Source organism: Chiloscyllium plagiosum, unplaced genomic scaffold, assembly GCF_037043375.1.
Source record: "Chiloscyllium plagiosum isolate Xiang-an unplaced genomic scaffold, Cpla_swu_hap1 HiC_scaffold_1, whole genome shotgun sequence".
Taxonomy (NCBI): domain Eukaryota; kingdom Metazoa; phylum Chordata; class Chondrichthyes; order Orectolobiformes; family Hemiscylliidae; genus Chiloscyllium; species Chiloscyllium plagiosum.
Genome location: NW_028270139.1, coordinates 50,957,080 through 50,978,858, shown reverse-complemented (window position 1 = coordinate 50,978,858; position 21,779 = coordinate 50,957,080). Strand labels below are relative to the sequence as shown.

Below are 21,779 nucleotides of genomic sequence, written 5' to 3'. Positions count from 1 at the left end.
ATTCTGTCTGCACTGTCTAAGCAGAACATATCTATGTAATACCAGTAACCACAACCACAACTACTCATTTATTAACAGTCCCACAACTTATCTTCTTTCTGTCACTGACCATCGCAGGGTCCACTTGGTCACAATGCAAAAATAAAAGCCACTACAAAACAGAAAATCCAAATCAAATTTACAAATAAAATCATCTAAATATGCCATGCAAAAGACAACTTACAGGTATTCCTATTTTGTCTGTTTTTCTGTCTCTTGCCCTACCCTAGTATTCTAATACCTCAGTTGCAGTATCATGAGCAGGGGAAGGCTGCTGATTTTCATTGGGGAGACTGAAAATTGTCTTGGAAGCTGATCCAAATCATTTATTGGCCTTGAAGACCCATCCATAGATTGCACAATCCCAGCATGGACAGCAGCAGGCTGGGATGACTGCCTGAGAGGAAAGTGAGAAGTTCTTGATGACAGCAATGGGAGAGGACAGCAGATTCAAGTTCAATTGAGCCACTGTTGCTCCCGGGGCCACACCTTAAAAATGCTGGTGATTTGTTGGAGACTGCTGTGAGAGCCTACAACTTCCATTGTAATCAATGGCAACAGTATGAGCTTGCTTGACAAAAATATGACGTTCCACTACAGCACCCTGTCATTGACTCTACATCCTAGTTACGTGCACACGTTTTCTTATAGAGTTGGTCACCATTTCCACACTGGAAAAGATATACTCCAAGCATTGCAAAAAACCCTGTGTTACATTACTGCTGAATGCTTGTATGTACTATGACAATGATCACAGGGTTTCCGACAGGGTTCCCAATGCATCAAACAAAGGTGCCTCCTCATCATTGTTCTTCTTTAGACTTCCCTGCCAAAGTGCTCATTTGAGTTCACTGCACTGTGTGAACTTGCTTCTTGGTATGCTAGCACCTGCCCTACCATCATCCATGCCCTGGCTCCAGCTCACTCATTATATTTAGATATTTATATATATACTTGTCAAGCTAAGACATACAAGGCTACAGACCAAGTGTTGGAACATAGGACTAGAATAGTTAGGTGGCTGTTATCGACCAACACAGACTTGATAGGCTAAAGGGCATTTTTCTGTGTTGTAGACACCTATAATTCTATGACTCTACATCAAAAGTGTGTACCTAACTTTTAAGACCCAAAATATGATGGCTGTGTGTCTGAATTCAGGTGATGGTGTCTTATCTTCATCGCGTTCACCAACTAGTTGGTCAGGATGCACCTCCTGTGTAACTGAAAGGAAAAGGGTAAGTTTACGATGAGGGGAGGAAGGCTGGTGAGAAACCAAGGGGCACCTGCTGAAACAATCTGCAGCTTGTAAATAAGAAGACAGTCTAGGATGAGGGAGGCAAGTGGGATATGTGCAGCAGGATTAAGCCTGAGGGTAACATCATCTTTGATGGTTTGGAGCCATGCTGCCGTTTGCATGCTCAGCAATGGGCATGCCAATAATTGCAAGGACCATCTCCCCATCCCTTTTATGAGAGTTAAGAAGTGTAGCAGGGGGCTCTTCCTCTCAGATTAGGTTCTACTCTATCTCATTGTGCAGTACTTGGTCCAGCAAAACAGGGAAGTGTGCTAGTGAGTGTCATGCAATTTGTTTGACTATCATGATTGAATAACTTGGCAGTGTATTCATCCTGTGAATGGTGGGTATGAAACTTGCAGCAAGGCTAAGTGCAACAGACAGAGGTCAAGCAAAGGAATGATTAGATTAGATTCCCTACAGTATGGAAACAGGCCCTTCGGCCCAACCAGTCCACACCGAGCCTCCGAAGATTAACCCACTCAGACCCATTTCCATCTGACTAATGCATCTAACACTATGGGCAAGTTAGCATGGCCAATTCACCTGACCTGCACATCTTTGGACTGTGGGAGGAAACCAGAGCACCCAGAGGAAACCCACGCACACACAGGGAGAATGTGCAAACTCCACACAGACAGTCACCCGAGGCTGGAATCAAAACTCGGACCCTGATGCTGTGAGATAGCAGTGCTAACCACTGAGCCACCATGCCAGATAGGAAATATGATTGACAGAGACTGTTGGTGCTTTATCATCAGGTGTGACATTTGGAACAATAACTGAGCCTCCCGGTGCAGATGGTAGACTTTGATAATGTATACTCTGGGTTTAACCACTCATGTGAGATCATTGAACTTCATGCAACAACACATCTAGGTCCATGTGCCTTGATTCCATGGTCATCAGTTTCCAATTCCTTTCACCAGTGTGCCTATGGGTCTCATTTTCCACCGCAGATACATAACAGCTCCTATACCTTCAGTTTCTTCCACCAAGACTTCAACCATAGCGTGCGAGAACCTTGAAGTGCACTCACTCCTATCGCTTACACTTTGAAAAGTCATATTCTCTTCAGTCCATACTCCTACCATTTATTCTGGCTTGAATGCATCTCCCATTTAAATGGTACAGACTAGTTTGAATCCAGACTAGCTTGAAGAGGTGCCAACCATTCTTGGTACTAGTTCCTGTCAACATGTCCAACCAGCATACATTAGAGTTGCTGATCCCTGTGCCCATATCTGTAACTATCCAAATTTAGCCCTGAAAGATGCTGGTGTTTCTTAAAATTAGAATCCCGACAGTGTGGAAACAGGCCCTTTAGCCCAACAAGGTCACACCAACATCCGAAGAGTAACCCAAGACCCATTCCTCTGTTAGGAGAAAGTGAGGGCTGCAGATGCTGGAGATCAGAGCTGAAGATGTGTTGCTGGAAAAGCGCAGCACGTCAGGCAGCATCCAAGGAACAGGAGAATCGACGTATCGGGCATAAGCAGGGCTTATGCCCGAAACGTCGATTCTCCTGTTCCTTGGATGCTGCCCGACCTGCTGCGCTTTTCCAGCAACACATTTTCAGCCCATTCCTCTGTTACTCTACATTTCCCTCTGACGAATGCACCTAACCTACACACCCTGAACACTATGAGCAACTTAGCATGGCCAGTTCACCTAACCTGCACATCTTTGGATTGTGCGAAACCCACACAGACACAGGGAGAATGTGCAAACTCCAAACAGACTGTTGCCTGAGGCTGGAATCAAACCCGGGTCCCCGGCACTGTGAGACGGCAGTGCTAACCACTTTGCCACTGTGGTGGGGGTGTGAATATTGGTCATAACACCAAGGAGAAATGCCCTTGTTCCACTGAGTCACAGGTGATATTTTGAGAATGTGACTTTGTCGATATGTTGTAAGTAAAGATCTGAGGGCCAAAGATATTATGGCAGCAAGTGTCACCTTAACTGTATCTGAATAACATGAAGACCATCAGGTATTTCTCCATACTGGACTGCGGTTGGGGCACATATCAGATAAAATATTCAAAGCTCATCACCCAGCCCTGACATGACACTGACCCAATTTTCATCCATATCGTTCATATGATTCACAAAGGAAAATCTGGGCTAATACCCTAAGTCGTATTTTATTGCGCTTTTAAAGAAAGCTTCTCTTACATTTGTACTTTTCTGCTTTATGCAAGAACAAAAGCAGACTTCACTGTTCATCCTCTTATTGCATTGTTCGGAATTCACTTTGTGCCAACAGAGACTGTGAAAAGTGTCAATCATCACCAAGAAGAGCCATTTTAAGCCGAATGCCTATCTCTATAGCCAGAAGGAGAAGGAGTATTCCATCATTATCTCAAAGACAGTTTCTGTGCTCGGATCAGGTGGGAATGGTTATTTTACATCACCCCCTTTGGAAGAATACTGCTATCTATTGTGTTTTCTAGGCACAATAGATGCAGAGAGATAAAGGAAATTATTTCTTTCTCACTCTGAGGAGTTTCTACAGCAACACACCCACTTCTCTCTTTATAAAAATACACTTGAATATTTTTTACTGTACGGTATGACTGACTAATAACAAATGAGCTGAACAAAGTAAAAACAACAAATTTCCTCATGGTCGAATTCTTTGGAATGCAATATCACCTTCTTAATGTAAGAGCCAGTGATACTTCAGGAAATAAAAGAAAGACTTCTCTGCAGTGGGGAGGGGTACCACCGTCCCATTCACATATTGTTCATTTTTAAAATAGCGGTAATTCACATCCTTCACTAAGTGGGGTTGAGTATAGTTTTCCCTTTGGTCAGTAACTCATTCTCCTTCACCACTACCCCCATCCTCTACTTCCCATTTGAAGACGATGTCAGACAACCTGAGATTGCCTAATATACTGCCCATCACTCAGCTTCCACTAATTAATCAACTTCTATGCATTATTGGACAGAGGATCAAGTATCAGAATGGTTCACGTCTAGTTGGGAATTACAGCATTATCTCAGCACAATGAGATGGAGAAGAGATTACTTCCAAGGTCTTTTGTTTTCAAACTGTCATCAAGCAATCTTTCCACATTTCACTGGAATCCTTGGTATTTTAAAAGGGGTTGCATCACCTCTCTATTTTCATGATACTTCTCTATGAAAAATTTAAGGGCCAATCCTGCGTCTTGTACCTGCTCAGCTTTATCTCTTTTAAAGTATAGCCAAGCATTCCAGCAATGTTGACTCTTTCCAACTTAAATCCCAGTCTGACACGTGCTGAGCCTGAGAATTTCCATCAATAAGTGATTAACTGTGACTTCCATTAATCCATCATTTTTAAAGTGACGCAAATTTTATCCATTTAAAGCTGATCTTTTACTGGTACTAGTTTAATTCTAGAAGCCTGCAATTTGTAAATCAATCTCTTACCCTGAATCCAAATTCTAGGTTATATGAATAACCAGGTATACAATTCTGCTGTCTTGCTAAAGAAGCCAAATTTAGTAATGTCAGCACAGAAGAGTTGGCTCACTAAAATCTCCCTCTGGAATTTAAACTAAATACCTGCTACCAGAAAAGATAGTCAAAACCCAGGGTGGCAGGCTGGGATTTGGTTTAAAATGTTCTGTGAAGCATCCTAATTTGGTTTATAAAGTTAAAAGTGCTATATAAATTTAAACTGCTGCTTTTCCCAATGAACAAAATTCCAAAAATGTTGCATGAGTCATTGCAATCCATAAACATGATACAACACCTCTATGTAATCTCGAGCACAATAGTGTTATTCACCTGTTTTTGTGAAACACCGGCACACAAGTACCAACATTATGACCAATGAGTATTTTGATTCCTTTTTTGTGTGTGAAAGATGTTCTATTTGTCACTGCCAGTTAGCTTTCCCCATTGAATAAGCTCTTATTTAACCTCTTATTTAACCTCCTCATCAACATCTGTTGTGGATTCAGTGTTTATAAGTTTTAGGTTTTAAAAAATTGGATTATTTAATTATCATTAACTGTCTGACACTTCTAAACTACGTAAAAGAAAGTCATTAAAGAACTGAAAGAAAACAATTCAAGTCCTATTATATCCAAAACAAGCAGTACAAGCTGCAGATTAGCAGACAGCAGTACTGAGTGCTTTTTAAATTGATGTCAGGTCAAATTTATTTCTGCTTTCCCAAGACGTACAGCGTGTTTGTTTTACGTGTTTCCTCTTTTTCTTGTCCTTTTGCAGTCCTTTTTGCTATGTTTTCTTGCCAAGCCTCCTCTTTTAATTGAAAAGGGGCAATATGTCACAAAATCACAGAATAATCACAGAGACCAATTGCTCATCACGTCTGTGCATGCCTCTCCATAGAAGCAATTTACCTAATGCCACCGCCCAGCTTTCTTTTTTTTTAGATTAGATTAGATTCCCTACAATATGGAAACAGGCCCTTTCGCCCAATATGTCCACGTCGACTCTCCGAACAGTAACCCACCCAGACCCTTTCCCCTACTCGATATTTTACCCCCCACTAATGCACCTAACACTATGGGCAATTTAGCATTTTTGTCCAATAGTTTTGACAATTCTTACTTTCCAGATAAAAGTCCAATTCTGTTCTGAAAGCCTTGATTGAATCTGCCTACAGCACACTGTCAGCAGCACATTCCAGATCCTGAAGCACTTCAACATTTTCCTCATGTCGCCATTAATCCGTTTGCCAATTTCCTCAAATGAATGCTCTCTCAATTCTTCCATCGGTAATTACAGTTTTCCTTCTATACCCTGTCCAGATCCATGATGATTTTGTTTACTTTTATCTAAGTGGTGGAGGCTGGTACAAATACAGCATATAAAAGGCATCTCGATGGCTATGTGAACAGGAAGGGTTTGGAGGGATATGATCCAAATACTGGTGAATGGGACTAGCTTAATTTAGGATAGCTGGTCAGCTTGGATGAATCGCACCAAAAGGTCTGTTTCTATGCTGTTCTTCTCTCTGACTCTAAATTTTCGTCTAACATTTTCTTCCGCAAGGAAAACAGCATTCTTCCTCACTTTCTCTAAGTAACTGAAGGTGATCCTTGGAAACACTTTACTGGATATTTTCTGCACCCTATCAAATGCTCACATGTTTTTCCAAAAGTGTGAGATAAACACCCAGGAAGTGAGGGAGTCCAGAACGAGAGGGCATAGATTTAGGGTGAGAGGGGAAAGATATAAAAGAGACCTAAGGCGCAACTTTTTCAAGCAGAGGGTGGTACGTGTATGGAATGAGTTGCCAGAGGAAAAGATGAAGGCTAGTAGAATTACAGTATTTAAAAGGCATCAGAATGGGTATATGAATAGGAAGGGTTTGGAGGGATATGGGCGGGGTTCTGGCGTGGGACTAGATTGGGTTGGGATATCTGGTTGGCATGGGCGAGTTGGACCAAAGGGTCTGTTTCCATGCTGTACATCTCTATGACTCTATGACTGTCCCACAGTTATCCAGACACTGCTGCATGAGGCCCAGTAGAAAAATTATACAGGTGCTGAAAACATGTGTACTTTTAATTTTCTTTGAATCTTACACATTAGTTATGAAGATATGATTAAAAAGCTGCCTGAGTGGGTGGGGAAATTGCAGGCAAGAGGTCATTTGGTGAAACAGTTAGGATTACAAGCAATTGGAGTAAGTAGCATAACTAATATTTTATTCACGGTACTGATAACAGAGCAGAGGCTAATATCCATGCTGTACTTCTCAACTGCTATGCACTGTGAGCAGGCTCTCAACTGGTAAGAGACACCGGGTAAGGGCAGTTAGAACCTCATAATGTTTGAAACAAAAATTCAAACTCACAGCCCTGCTGTCAACACCATAAAATGATAAGAAATTGGAGCAGGTGTCGGCCATTTGTCCCATCATTCGGATTGCTCTGCAACCCGAAAGAAATCACGGCCAATCTGATTGTGACCTTGGCTCCATTTTCCTACCTCTCTCCTATAACCCTTAAATCCTTTTTAGATCAAAGATCTATCTATAACTATATTCAATAATCCGGCCTCCACTGCTCCTTCAGAAGATAATTTAAAACACTGAAATCTTCTCAGTGGAGAAGTTCTTCTTTATTTCGGTCTTAAATGGGAAATCCCTTACTTGGAACAGCACCCACTAATTTCAGATAATTTTTGGGATGAAACAGCCTCCCAACATTTACTTGATTAAAAGCACGATGTTCCCACACTTGAGGAATCATTAGGATCGAGAGTTTTCATTGGAATGTGGAGAAAAGTGCACTCTATTACAAGGTAGTTGTAATAATTCCTTGTGTTATAAGCAATATGATGCGAAGGAAACTGTTCTTCAACTCCCTAGAGAACCTTTCTCCATTGGTCACAGATTATTATTAAAATTCAGAATATATTCACATTCAGTCAGCTAGAGCTTCTATCCTTTATATGTTAAATGTTTGCTGTTAAATGTATGTTATGCAGACAGACAGTATGGTCAGGACAAGGATGGCGCTAATGCCAAAGAACAATGAACAAACAGTCTATCAGTGCTAACTATCCTCACATGAAATATAATTACTTATTAGGGGTTCCAAGTTCTGCTACTGCCAAAAAGAAACCCACAGCACAATCTGCCAGCTGAGTCCAACAGGGAAGGTGAGGCTAAATTTTAGAGGGAAATATTGAAGAAAAGCAAATACTTTGTTAAAAAATACATGGCCAACATTGTTAGCATGTAAAAGACCAACTGCATCCAGGCTGGCATTTAATAATACCAAGTAATTCACAAGGTCGTAGGGAGAGGAAGGGTTATAATTTCTTTCTCCACACAGACAAAATCATCACCTTTCAATTGCAGTTCAGAGCCTCATTTACCCATTGCTGTCTGAGCAGAAACAGGATATTCTAACGCTACTTTTTCATTCTGATTTGGCAAACTGAATTGGTGTCCAGATGAGTACTTTGGGGTACAGTCATTATCCACAGGACTTTGACAGGTTCGGATTCATTCTTAATTAAGGACTTATCCCCAAAACGTTGATTCTCCTGCTCCTCGGATGCTGCCTGACCTGCTATGCTTTCCCAGCACCACACTCTCAATTCTGACCTCCAACATCTGCAGTCCTCACTTTCTCCTCAGGGTCATATTTGCCACTATAGCCTTCACAGCTGGGGTGATGCAGTTTTGCTTTGCATATTCTGCTGCTGAGGACACTTTGGACTGCACTTTGTCTGGTACCTCTCCTGTTATTGATGTCACAGGTTACCCAATTGGAAATCAAGGAGAACCCAGCATTGCTCAAGGTATCATCAGGATGCACAAGCTTCTCCACGACATCAAGGTGGCAATTCATTGATAAGGAAATCCTAATGTTGCTACTTTATTCATCCACTTTTACTTTTTTCCCTTTGTTCTGCGTGTTTAAAATTTTTAATTCACGTTCGAATTATACCATCTTTTCTTATACCATCTTTTACCTACATGAAAATGTAGTCCTCTAGCTGAGAGTACAGAAATGAGCATGGTGCCAGACTGGTGTCAACACCAATCTCAGGTAAGGTGAGACAGTTTTCTAATCATTATTCAATGTGACAGGAGAAGGAAACAACATAAGTAAACTATCCATAGTTCATTTTCTCCTCCCTCTTTCCCCAGACAGAAACAGAAGATAGTATGCAGCTGGAACAATTGGCAGGGACTCTAAAATAAATAGTGAATCTCCCCAAACTAGCTGAACCAATTGCTAATGGGAGTTGATATGCTTGCTGAAGTTCCACTCTCCTGTGGTGAAGCATCTAATCTCCACTCTGCCTCACTTTAATATCCCGGTCAAGATCACTGAAGCTGTTACGGAAAGAATTTGTGGGAGCATCCCTTTTAAGTTATACCTAGACTGCTCAGGTGAACAATAGTTACTGAGAAGCAACCACTAAAACAAACAGTAAGCCAGGAGATGTTTAAGACATCTCCCAGAAATTACAATTCAATTCCTTCCTGAAGTGAAGGTGAAGTAACATGATAAAAACTCATTACAAATTAATATAAACTTCAAGAGAATCTTCTTGAAGATTGCAGAGGCACTTAAGAGATAAATTGCTTGTCAGATAACAACCTTTTCATGTCAGGTTGACTTGACAGCCACTAACAATGGGAATTTCCACAGCTTATTCTGAACAAATATGAAATATGTGCTCTGGGAATGATAGCTGTGACTGCCTGGAGGTAGACAGGCTCTGTGCTGAATCATGTTCTGTAGTTGAAAGTCTACTCAATCCCCCACGTTTCACTTCAGTCCTGCCAGCTATAGATCACTGTCAACAGTTAAGGCAGCCAATGTGGAGCTAGCTGCATAGAACACTACTTGAAAACACCGCCCCTACCAGATGCAGTTATATTCTAGACTAATATTCAGCACACTCACAAGGGATGGTGGGTTCTGGTTCAGGAGAGTCAATTAGCATGATAGAGTTCCCTGAGGTGGTATGAATGAATGCCCGTCCTTTCTGGCAAGAATATGCATACATCAAATCTGATCTGTACTGAATTTGTTTGCATCAATATTGTAGATCAAGGTTCAGTGATGGTTTTGAACAGAAAGTATTATGTCAGACTTCATTCTCTACAGCCTCTGAATAGCAATAAACAGAAGCTATAGACCACAACATTAAATATGATTAGTATAGTTGCTGGGTTCGTCAGCAATATAATTAGTCTGAGGGAGGAATAAAACTAATTCTTTGTTTTTAAGGCTTCATTCTAATATACTTATACAACAGTTGCATTAATTATACAGTGATTTAATGTTCTTTAGTAACCAACAACAATGCTTGCAACTAGGAAATCACCCAGACAGCAATGTGGGTAAATACAAAATATTGCAGATGCTAGAAATCTGAAATTAAAGAAGAAGAAAATACTGGAAATATTCAGCAGGTCTCACAGCAACTGTAAAGAGAAAATAAGAGTTAATATTTTGAATCAAATATGACTTTTCTTCAGAACACAGAAAGAGGTTTTGAAGAGCAGTCACATTTGACTTGAAATGTTAACGCTATTTCTCTCTGCATAGATTCTGCCAGACCTATTGTCATTTGTTAACCGCTGGGCATACAGAATAAAATTCAGGTAATAGTATCCTTTCATTCTACATTTAATCTACCAGCAAATATAGGTTTTTTTTATTGGCACTGACAACTTGGTCTTTATTTTTAACTGAATGTTGCTGCAGTTTGCTTTTGTAATTCATTTGCACTGAACTGATGCAGCAGTTTTTCTGAAGGGAAAAGAATAGTCCCTCAATAAGGCTAATGTTAGTGAGCAGCCACCTGCTGTTAGATAATCAGCAGATGCAAAGCTTTGGAAATGCATTATGTAAACTGGATACACAATGGATCTACTTTCACTGGTGACAGCTATAATTTATATTAATAAACATGTTCTCTGCTAATTTCTGTGGAGGTTCTACCTGATCTACTGTCATATCTTCACTGGAAGAACAATGAACTCTGGAATAACAACTTCCATCATTCCTCAAGTTCCCAGATGAATTTTGGGTGAGAGATTAAGAGATAGCTTTTTCTTCCCTCTGTGTCTGTTATAATATGTAAGTGTAGAATGTATATTTGCTGTGAGCAAATATTGTCCTGGTTAATATACATTTCTTAATGAACATCATTATAATCAATATAACGTCTGGTCATTATTTAATTATTATTTGGGGAACATTCCAAACGCATCACTGGGAAAATAATCTAAAACTATTGTCAATTGCTACAAATGACCCTTGTCCTTGACATTTAAAAATAATAATTAACACATAATTTATACATGACAAATTCGTTAAATGATAAATGTAAAAATAAAGGTTTCTACTTCACCTTTCAATCTTGGTGATCTCTCTCCTCCTGAGCAGAAGCGTCAGGCAAATTCTCCTCCAGATTAACAATGCCACATCCACCTATACCCTTCTACACTGTTGCCAACTTCAATCTCCTAAACATCAACATGAACAACTCATGTCTTTGTCAGCAACGTAATTAATTTGACTTAGTTGGTAGCACTATTGCTTCTGAGTCAACTAATTGCAGGTTCATGCCTCGGTTTAGAACTCAGTCCAGGCTGACATTACAATGCCAGCCTTTTGGCATAAAATGCTAATTCAATTCTGCCTCTTCCAGTGGTTTAGATAAACACTAACAATGCCTATTAGATTAAAATAACCTCAATTAGTAGTATTAAAAAGCAAGCTATCTGGTCCTTCCCTTCATTGCTGTTAATAAGATAAACGGCATACTCAGGTTTCCTACATTTCTGAGATAGGCATTAAGTTTTGGCGTAAAGCACATTTCTTTTTTCATCACACCTCAATTTTGGTGCAACCTTCACCCATTTCAAGTTTTGTCATTTGTTCCCTACCACAGCTTTCTGCCTGCTGCCTGTTTTGGTCTCAATTTCAATCCCAAGATTCCTCTGACTTTGGGCAAAGTAAAAGAAAATTAGAAAGCAACAGAAATGCAAAATAAGAAAAAGTGATAGCAGAGGTAGATGCCATCTCAAATCCTCAAATGATCTCCACATACAAAGTACAAGGCTCTCCCTAAGAAATACCATTAGAGTCAATCCACCTTAAGCTTAATATTGCATAATGGTTCAAGTTTTCACTTTTGCATTGATGGATGAATAAAAAGTTTGAGAATCAATCATAATTTCTTAATGAGAAGTAAGTTAGCAATTCAGGTCAGTAAATGTGACAATGCACTCACTCCAAGCCTGAATCTTCCACATCAGAAAAATACCAGGAGCCAGCTGATAGGGGAGATGATAACCTAATGGTATTATCGTGAACTATTAATCCCAAGACCCAAGGAATGTTCTGGGGACCCAGGTTTGAATCCTGCCACAGCAGGTGGTGGAATTTGAATCCAATAAAAGCCTGGAATTAAGAGTCTATTGGTTTACGATGAGTTGGCTGTCAGGAAAAACCCACCTGGGTCACTAATATCCTTTAGGGAAGGGAAACTTCCTTACCTGGTCTGGACGACAAGTGACTCCAGACCCAAAGCAATCTGTTTGACTCTTAACTGCCCTCTGGGCAGTTAGGGATGGGCAATAACTGGCCAGTGATGCCCTCATCTCACATATGAGTTTACATGTTTTATATACAGATTCATACATGCAGTGAAATTGCAGGTTCCTCCTATGCCATGGTTTCGTGCACCAGTTTTGCAATTTTAGCTTGATAAGTTAAACGTTTAGGTATGAGCATGACAAGAGCTGGAATCTAGTGAAGCTCACAGATGCAAGAAACAAGACAGGAGCTAAAGAGTCAGCTTCCCTATGGTGGGATAAAAATTGAGAAGTAAATTGTCAGTGGATTGTTGGCCGATTGTGGTTCTCAACAGCAAGCAGGAGGAACCTTTTTGAACGTGTTAGCACGTCATACATTTTTATTAAAACAGATGGTCAGCAAATGTAATTGTGCCTTTGCAATTAAGTTAGCAGTGAATGAGAAACACATGCCTTTGGACGCTCATCTGTGTAAAGGTGATATGCAGCAAATGAGGTAGCCCCTTTGATGGATTTAGAGTCAGCAGGAACTGCTTTTCTTGTATGATGAACTTTACTGGATTATCAGAGACAAGCCTGAGCTGTTGCATTGAACTCAACTGGTGAATGAAAATGAAAGTAAGGAAATGGCCATATAAAGGAGGGAGGACATCTTCTGGTGGCCTAAGGAGAAGACATAGAGAACAAAGGGAGGAAGCAGCATGGCCAATCTCTGTCACAGGCAACTCAGACATGATGAAAAGGAGAGCAAGTGTGATTGAGAGCAACTCAATGGTGAAATGTGTGAGTCAAACATAACAGAGAACAGGTCTAAGGCAATAAAAGTAGAGTAGAAAATGATAGCTCAAAGATCTAATATGCCTATGGGTCCAGTCCAGTGTGAGTGGGGACAGCTCTATGGTGGCAAGGAGACACCTTGATAGCTGAGAAAGGATATTGGCTCAAGGTCATTCAAGGCTGGGCTAGGGTGATGGAAGAATGAAGAAGGGTGCTGAAGGGAAGGTCAAAGGTGACTGAGGGAGGGTCCAGTATGATGACATCTCCAAAGGTCCAAGTGTGGTATTGAGGGAGGTGATCAGCAGTTTGAACACCTCCTCTCAAATAGGAAGAGTGATGTTCTTGGCTTGTACAGAATGAATGCTTTTCTGGGTGCGATTTCAATACGATATCCCGATCTTCATGAGGTAATGGCAAGGTTGGAAACATCTTATCCACCAGCACCATACAACTGACCATGCCCCTCTGACTGCCTGGTCACAAGTACAATTGTGCATGACTAGTTATTCAGCCTCCATCAGCATGTCCTGCTCACTTCCAGTCTCACCATTAGGATACTTGCTGCTCCAAAAAGATTCTGCCCAAGACGTCATGTTTATTTTCAAACAAAGTTTCCAATTATGAAGCATTGCAGTCTGTATTTTTCCCTTCACAGTTTACAATTATGTAGCCTGTGGCATATTAATATTAAGCTATAGGATATTATAAAAGCTTGGCCAAAGTCACAGCTTTTAGAGAGCATCTTAAAGGAGACAGAGGGTTTGAGGAAAGAAATTCCAGAGCATAGGGTTTAGGCAGCTGGAAGGATAGCCATCAAGTTAGATGTTCCAGATACATAAATGAGTGTTGATTATCTGCGAATTTGCACTTCACTCATGTGCATGATATCCATTGAAACTAAAAGTTTCATAAGTAAACTGGTATGTAAATACCTAATTTCAAACAATCTACTGAGGAATAACCAAACAATTAAATTTGCAAAGCTATTGGAACAGAAGATTGCCCAATTATTAGGACTTTTTGTTAGACTAAACTTACTCTAAATCATGAAACATGGTAACAGATACAAATGGAATTCAGGAACAAAATAAGTGGCAAGCTGAAGCAAGAAAAAGCAGGAGATTCCAAAGTGAGAAGTTATGTTCTGTTCACTTCCTGCATTTGATTTTTTCTGGCTAGGCAATACTAATGACCAAATTTAAATTCTTAGCTTCCTGGGAAGTCGCCTTCTTAGATTCAGCTACTGACAATACTTACAGTCTTTCCAGCTCCTTCAGATCCTGAAAGGCTCCTCTCTCAATGGTGGTTATTTGGTTTTCCATGAGCTGTCTGTGAAGCAGATGACAGAAAATTGAAGCCATGGCATCTTAATGTAACGAACAAGCAGGCACCCATTAACACCTCGAATAACTACATTTCAAACATTAACAGCAGACCGTGGGTTGGCCTGTCTTTATTCACAGCATATCGTACGTACATTTGAGATTTCACATCCAATTTGCTCTCCCTGATATTGACACCTGAAACCCATCCAGCAACATGTGCAGCACAGAAAATAAGTATGGGTGGTGGAGGGAGGAGGAAGGCATTTGAAATGGGGTTTTGAGTTTGGTTTCTAGGCCAAATGCAATGGAAAAGATGTGTGAAAAAAAACACATTTATCAATAACAGAGTAGCTTTAAGTTATAGTAGCAAAACAAACGGCAGACTGAGTGAGCAGTGTTCATGTTCAGTATGTGTACACAATGATAAGTCAACCAGCACTTTAGAGTATAAATTGTGAGCATTATTTTCTAATGTTAATATCTTTCATTTGGAGCAATTAGCAATGTCTGCACATTCAAATACAGAAATATATATTGAAAAGTTGCAATAGGGTTAGGGTAAATATTGATTTTAATTATCTGTGCCAAAATCTTATGCCAACCTTTGTGATTTTTTACATTCAAAGTATTTGACACTGGCTGTGTTCCTGTGGCTACTCATTGAATAGTATTTGCTTGTGTCAGTTTTCTGAAACTGGTGAATACTAGTGTCCATTCACAATGAACAAGTGGAGCAAAGATTTTAAAGACAGGCTCAGTAGAGTGTGCACTGTCACACTACTATTAAATTGTCAAAATAGCAGACAACCTGAGCATTAGATAGGTACTGGATAAAATATCCCATGGCATCATTGCAGTTATGCCTAGCAGTTCAGTTTCTGACTTCTAAAATTAATTGCAGTTTTCTGCAGAATTTTTCAATGCCAATAACTGGGTGAGAGAGGTACATTAAGTGTGTAATGGTTGAGACTTACAGCATATACTCACTGCTGTCTCTGCCTTGTGTTAATTTGAACAACACTTTATTTTTACATTTTACTCAGAAAGGGTACTGCAAAGCATAATTAAATATCAAACTGTATTTTTTTTCAAATGACACAAACTGCAAGTAAATAGTAGCAAAGCTGTATTGCTAGACGTTGCAACAGAAATATTGGACTTACAGAACTCGCATATGTCTCAATCCCGAGAAGGCTGATTTGGTGATTCTTGTGATGTTGTTCCCATTCAAATCCCTGAAAGGGAAAAAAAAAACCAGCATTTCACAATGAAGCAAGGGGAGGCACGAACATAGACTCATTATCCTTTCCTGAAACATACCCAACTTGCTGCATTTACAGTCCATTATCGATACTTCATTTCAACACTCATCACATTTTCACCTCAATCTGAAATATTTATGGGTACAGTGTCCACCACCAATGTCTCCCTGTTCACATGCCCTGAAGAGGTGAAGGTTTCAGAATTAAAAGACTCTCCAGCAAGGCATTCCCTGCCATGTTTCTACCAACAAAATGAAAAGTGGCAGTCAGTAAATAATGGATGGCCTGAGAATATTGAAACCAGTTGCAGAGAAACAGAGAAACTGGCCTATTCTTTTACCAACGCAGAGAGCCTGTGTCTTTAGCTGTAAACTTCACACCCTGAGGTCAACAGTTGCTTCAGTAAATTGGTGGCGAGGGACAGTGTAGAAGTAGAAGCCTCAGAAACTGTCAAAGAAATAAGTGTTTGGAAGGGATCTAAATGCAGCAAGATTAATGTTTTTTTTTGGGGGGGAGGGGAGTGAGGAAGAATGTTCACATATGACTGAAGTTGTAAACTATGTGTATTATTACTTTTTAATTATTACCAGTTGACAGCCATCCACCAAGAAGCCGATTGTGAATCTCCCCAGAAGGAGAGGAAGGGAAGGTGTTGAACTGTTCGCGCTGTCCACCATACAAGATGTGGAAGTCGCCGTTTGCGGCAATTTGTGCTATTCCGAGAGGGGAAATCAATATGAAAATGAAACATTTACCTTGGGACTAGTTCATACCGCTGTTCCTTTTTGAAGTGAAACATATAGCACAGGAAATGCAGGAAACTTCTACTGTCATGCAGGAGTTCAAAACAAAAATGCGTTTTGATTGAAAGGTGTGCGTCTCTATCTGCTGTGTGCAAATGTAGTCTTTTGACAGCAAAGTGAGCTCTTGAAATCCAATCTCAGCAAGCATCTGAGACCACTTATAAACTCGCCAACTACGCTCAATAAGGGCCCAATTCTTTCAGACCTACTCCAAGACTTGGTGCACTTGCAGAGAACGAACTGCGCTATTTCAGTTAATATTCCAAGCGATAGAATCTCCGTAATGAAAGGGGGAGGGGAAGCCCTTGGATCAGGAGTATGATTCTGAGCGCCACGCTTCCTTCTGTAACCGCGACAACATATTTCATTTTAGGAACTGTTGTGTCGCGCCTTCTGTTTTGTCTTTCTAAAATAATATTGCATGATATATCAAGACATGTTCAAATGTCCAAGGGACAATCGGACGACCCCTAAGGAAGTTCAGATTCCAAGTGGCCGGGAATATTTTCTCGCAGAGCCCTTGAATTAAAATGAGAATGCTGTGGGTGAACAGTGCAGATATCTGAAAGAGCAAAACGATGGGAAATGATCAGAATCTTTCCTGATGGATGTCTTGTTCTACAGACCGTGACGGTCAGCAAGTGTATGCAGTTCGGGTGGATCGCACCTTAATTCACAACTCTCCAGTATACCTGATCTGCCTCACACAGAGCCGCTCTCTAACCAGAAACCCCTTCTGGCGCTCGACTCTTCCAACCCTGTCACCTTTCAATGACAGCACTCTAACCACATGCAAGATAAGCTCTGCTTCAGCTAAGATCCAACACACAGATTTGTTTTTTTTTGGAAAACCGGATTGCTTCCAGGAGCAAAACCGCTCCCTTGCTCTAAGTCTGCTGGAATAGAAGTGAACCCGCACGCAGTGAGATGGAGAGAGTTCCTGTATCACATTCTAACACTGGGCCGAGGAATTGGGGGCTCTGTCTACGGGTTCTTTCAGTCACGGGGAGAACACAGAACATTAGAGAGTTTTTGCTGAAGGAAAGCTTACTAGCGATCTATATGGGAAAAAAAAAGAACTGAAAGGCAGGGATAGCTCCCTGTGTGTTTGTACTCACAGTCTCTCGGTGTTCCTAGGGATGCTTTTGGGGACAGAGCGCAGTCCCAGTCCATGACAATCCACAGCCGGCCCGGCGCAGGTACAGTGACTCGGGCAAACTTGACCGGCAACTTCCATCCGAGTGCTCGTCCCGATCACAAGGAGAAACCAGGAGGAAATCCTGCAGAATCCAAACGCGTTCATCGTGGCTTCTTTTTTGTGTGTGAGTGGAAGTGGGTGGGGGGGGGGGGGGAAGTAACGGTGGAGGCAAACTTTTAAACGGTAAAAAAAAAAGCGTGGAAAGCCTTAAACAAAAAGACAAGTTGCTCGTCTCCAATCCGCCTTGCTGGTGCGACCGGTTCGCTCTCTCTCCCAACTTTGTACCAACGCCTGGGTTTGTTCCTGTGTGTATGTGTGTAAAAGCGAGCGGTCTATCTCTTCCCCACAGTCGCTGCAAATTCACACAACACACACACACACACAATAACACCGTCAATCGACAGCGCCTTCTGTATCCCCAGCACCTTCAGGCGAGGCTCCGAATTCTCAGCCAATGTCACCGAATAGCTTCGGATCGCTCGACCACAACAGCCCCAGATGATTCCACAGACGGCGCCGCGTACAACGCTAGATATTGATTTCCTTTCAAGCATCCATCAGGCTGTCACTGACAGTCAGGAGATTCACTGAGGTCCGGGGGTGGGGGGGGGAGGTGGGGGTGGAGAAGCTCGTCCTCATTCAGAGGCACCCGAGAAGCACTAGCTGCTAATGTGCGTGTAATTGCTGCAAGTCCTTTGACAACCTGCCTTCTCTGTCCCTCTTTAAAGTCCAGATCCCAAGTAAACAAACAAGGAGTTCTTTTTTTTCCCACCTCCCTCCAGGAAACAGACTGAGGCCAGGTTCCTTCTTTTACCAGCTCCTCCACCTCCCCCCACCCCAACAAAAAGACACCCCCCCACCCCCCAAAATCTCTTATTTTGCCTCAGACACCTGAAGGTGGCTGGACTGTGAAAGAACTGTTTGCAATCTTGCACTCCCGGCGCCTCTTGCTGCTGGCATCAGTCTCGGAGGGGTAACCAGCCAGCCTGGGGTTACTGACAGAGGGAACGTGCAGAGGAGCCCCGGGGCTGTTGCAGTGTGTGTATGTGTGTGTGTCCCTCTCAGAGCTGCTCAGGATCACTCAGGCTCTCCCCCGCCGGCCCCTCTTTCTCTCTCTCTCTCTCTCCCAGCGCCGCAACACTCTCATGTAGCGCTAATGTAGCCGGGCTGCTAGCCCCGCCCCGCCCCTCCTATTGGATCCCGCCGCCCGTCTCATTTGCATACGGCGCAGACGCGTCGCGGCCAACAATGGAATGAATGAAGAGCAGAGCCCCCGGTGTGGGCTAGTGCTGCTTGGCACCAGTAGCTTCCACCATTCAGATAGCCCTCCGCTGTTTTGTGCCTGTCTGTGTCTCTGCTGAATCATTCCACCTTTACCAACTGTGTTGGAACAGGCAAGCACAGTCCCTCCCCACCCCAGCCACCTGATGTTTAGCAAGAACAAAAATAAATTGGACTATCATGAAAGGTGCACCACCAAAACACGGTTCAGTGAGGTGGTTGGCGAGAGATGTCTCGCCTCCCACATAAATTGTATACATGCAGGGTGTGAACCTGCAGGACTATCAGCTTGGTGAAAGATGCTCTTTGCTCTGACTGAAACTTGTTGGCCTTCAAGAACAAGGAGTTGATCTCAACTGAGTGTTACAGACTGGCACATTACAAGCTCCAGGACTAAGTGCTGTGGGATGCACAAAAATGTGGGGCAGCTGCCACCAAGGGGCAGTGGGAAATGACCACTGTCTGAGGTTATCCTGCTGAAGTTAAATGAGGATCTGTTCAGTTATCAGACCCTCCCAATGTCTCAAATGCATGTAAATATTGTCTGGTTCAAGTAAGACATATCTTTGTTTGTATCGAGTCAATTTCTAATGTTTGTTTGTTTCCTTGATATGTACCAAACTGAACGGTGTTGTGACTTATGTACATAGAGGTTTTTTTAATGAATAAAGTGCATTTTTGAAATAATAAGAAATAACCTGGAGACGAGCAACTTGTCTTTTAGGGTGGACCAAAGAGCATCTTTCACTGAGTTGATGGTGCTCCAAGCTCAGTTGATGTTGGTCTCGGTGTGTGTCCCGGTGAACAGACATGCACAGTGCCATGCATCACAGAACCCTGTGCCACAGAGTTGCTCGGGATGAACCGCAACAAGAATCACTGTATCTTTCTTCAGACTTCCTTTGCAAAGACACATTCCAGAAAGAGATCTGTGACAGTCTCTAACCATCCCCCCCAACCCCCCACACCCCACAGCTGTTTTGAGGGCAGCGTGTGGTGGCGCACACAGTCTGGGTGTACATGAAGGATCTCAGAAGGATCTCACCATCAGCCAAGCAATATCTTGGGGTTCTGATGATGAGGCATTCTGCCAAATGACTTTGACAGTCTGCTCAGGGAAGAATCTGTCAGGATGCACGCTCTCCTTTTCCTGCAGGGTCTCGAGGAAGCTATTGCTGACCACTTCCTGAAGGACTTGTGGTCAAAAGTGTTTGTCTTTGCAAATTTCTCCATGATGGACAGCTGATAAGGATCAGTCTAATTGCTTGGAGCATTCCACAGTGCCAAGGCCAGTTCTATCCTTTGCAGCACCTGGGATAGATAGAACCTTTATATTAGTGACACTTGGTGGTTCCATACCAAGGGTCAACGCACAGCTTGATGCAGCCACACACAAATGTGGCCATCAGACGAGGGTGGCATTGGGTACATTCCGTCCCCCGCTAGCCAGAGTTTTGTACATGGTGTCCCTGCAGACACAGTCCCTCTTAGACCACCAGATGAAGTGGAAGATGGCTCAGGGTGACTGCAATGGCGCAGGTTCCTCCTGCGCTACATACAACAACAGGGAGAGTATTCACGCCTGGTGACCAGATTTTTAGCAACGATGGAGAGTGAGTAGTGCACCCCAAAAATCACCTGGAGAACCATCAACTCAGTAAAAGATGTCTTTGGTCTGCCTAAAACTTGTTGGTCTCCTAGAACAAGGAGTTGATCTCAACCAAGTGTTGCAGACTGGCACATTCCAAGGTCCAGGGCTACGTAATACATTAAAGCTTGAGGCAGCTGCCACCAAATCGCAGTGGGGAAAGAATACCTTCTAAGATCATTCTACCAAAGTACAGTGGGGGTCCGTTCAGTTTTCGGACCATCCCAGTGCTTCAAACATATGCAATATGTTGCATAAGTAAGAAAGGCCTTTTGGTTGTTAGAACTGACAGGAGAGTCAAACTCCAATGTTTGTTTGTTATCCGTATGCAAAGACTGCACAGAACTGAACTGCTCTAGTGGCTATGTATGTACATAAAGATATTTTTATGAATAAAGTATGTTTTTGAAAAATAAAAATGTGAACCTGCATTCTTTATTGTGGTGTGTCGCACTCTAAAACAAGTGAATTTGGAGAGAAATCATTCTGATTAGTTCCAGGAGATTCTTGCTGTTGTTTTGAAAGGGTGATGCCTGCATAAGTGACAGAGCAATGCCTTGTTTAATTAACCTCAGTATGTTTGTAAATGGAAGTACATTAGCAATAAGCTATAGAAGGGATTCCATACGCATATTGACTAGACAAGGATGTCAATGATAATCCCCAAATCATGTAAAATAAAAACAGAAAGTGCTAGAGATCCCCAGTCTCCATTGTATTTTGCATTACTTTAATGTAAAACACAAAGCTGTTCAAGAGAATCAGCAAAAATTGGGAAAACTGCAAATGTTGAAGAAAGCCCCCTCCTATATTTACATTAGAAATGGAAAATTTACTAGTTGAAACTAGAATATTAAGTTAAATTTAAAGGCTTCATAAGATACGATACATAATTTGACAAAGCATTGCTCACTTAAATAGCATTTTTCCTTACTTCCAAATTAAAGCAAAATTCTGCAGATGCTGGAAATCTGAAACAAAAACTGAAAGCACTGAGGAAACTCAGCAGGTCTGGCAGCATCTGTGGAGAGTGAAACAATTTGATGTTTCAAGTTGATCTTATCCTCCTTCTGAACTGTTCAGTTCTGAAGTTCTGAAGAAG

At 41.8% G+C, this 21,779-nt stretch overlaps 1 protein-coding gene across 3 annotated transcripts in view; it reads right to left on the bottom strand.

Annotated features, from left to right (window-relative positions):
* slit2 (slit homolog 2 (Drosophila)) overlaps positions 1-18,828 on the bottom strand; it is a 464,730-nt gene extending 445,902 nt beyond the window's left edge. Inside the window, exons 1-3 of one of the 3 annotated variants that reach the window (XM_087986800.1) lie at positions 17,669-18,828; positions 15,649-15,720; positions 14,418-14,489 (exon numbers count right to left, since the gene is read on the bottom strand). In XM_087986800.1, coding sequence (XP_087842926.1) covers positions 14,418-14,489; positions 15,649-15,720; positions 17,669-17,853 — 329 coding nt within the window. In that variant the 5' untranslated portion in view covers positions 17,854-18,828. The remainder of the gene's footprint in view (positions 1-14,417; positions 14,490-15,648; positions 15,721-17,668) is intronic. The other 2 variants (XM_087986798.1, XM_087986799.1) reach the window with 2 other exon arrangements.
* Between the last annotated feature and the right edge of the window lie 2,951 nt (positions 18,829-21,779).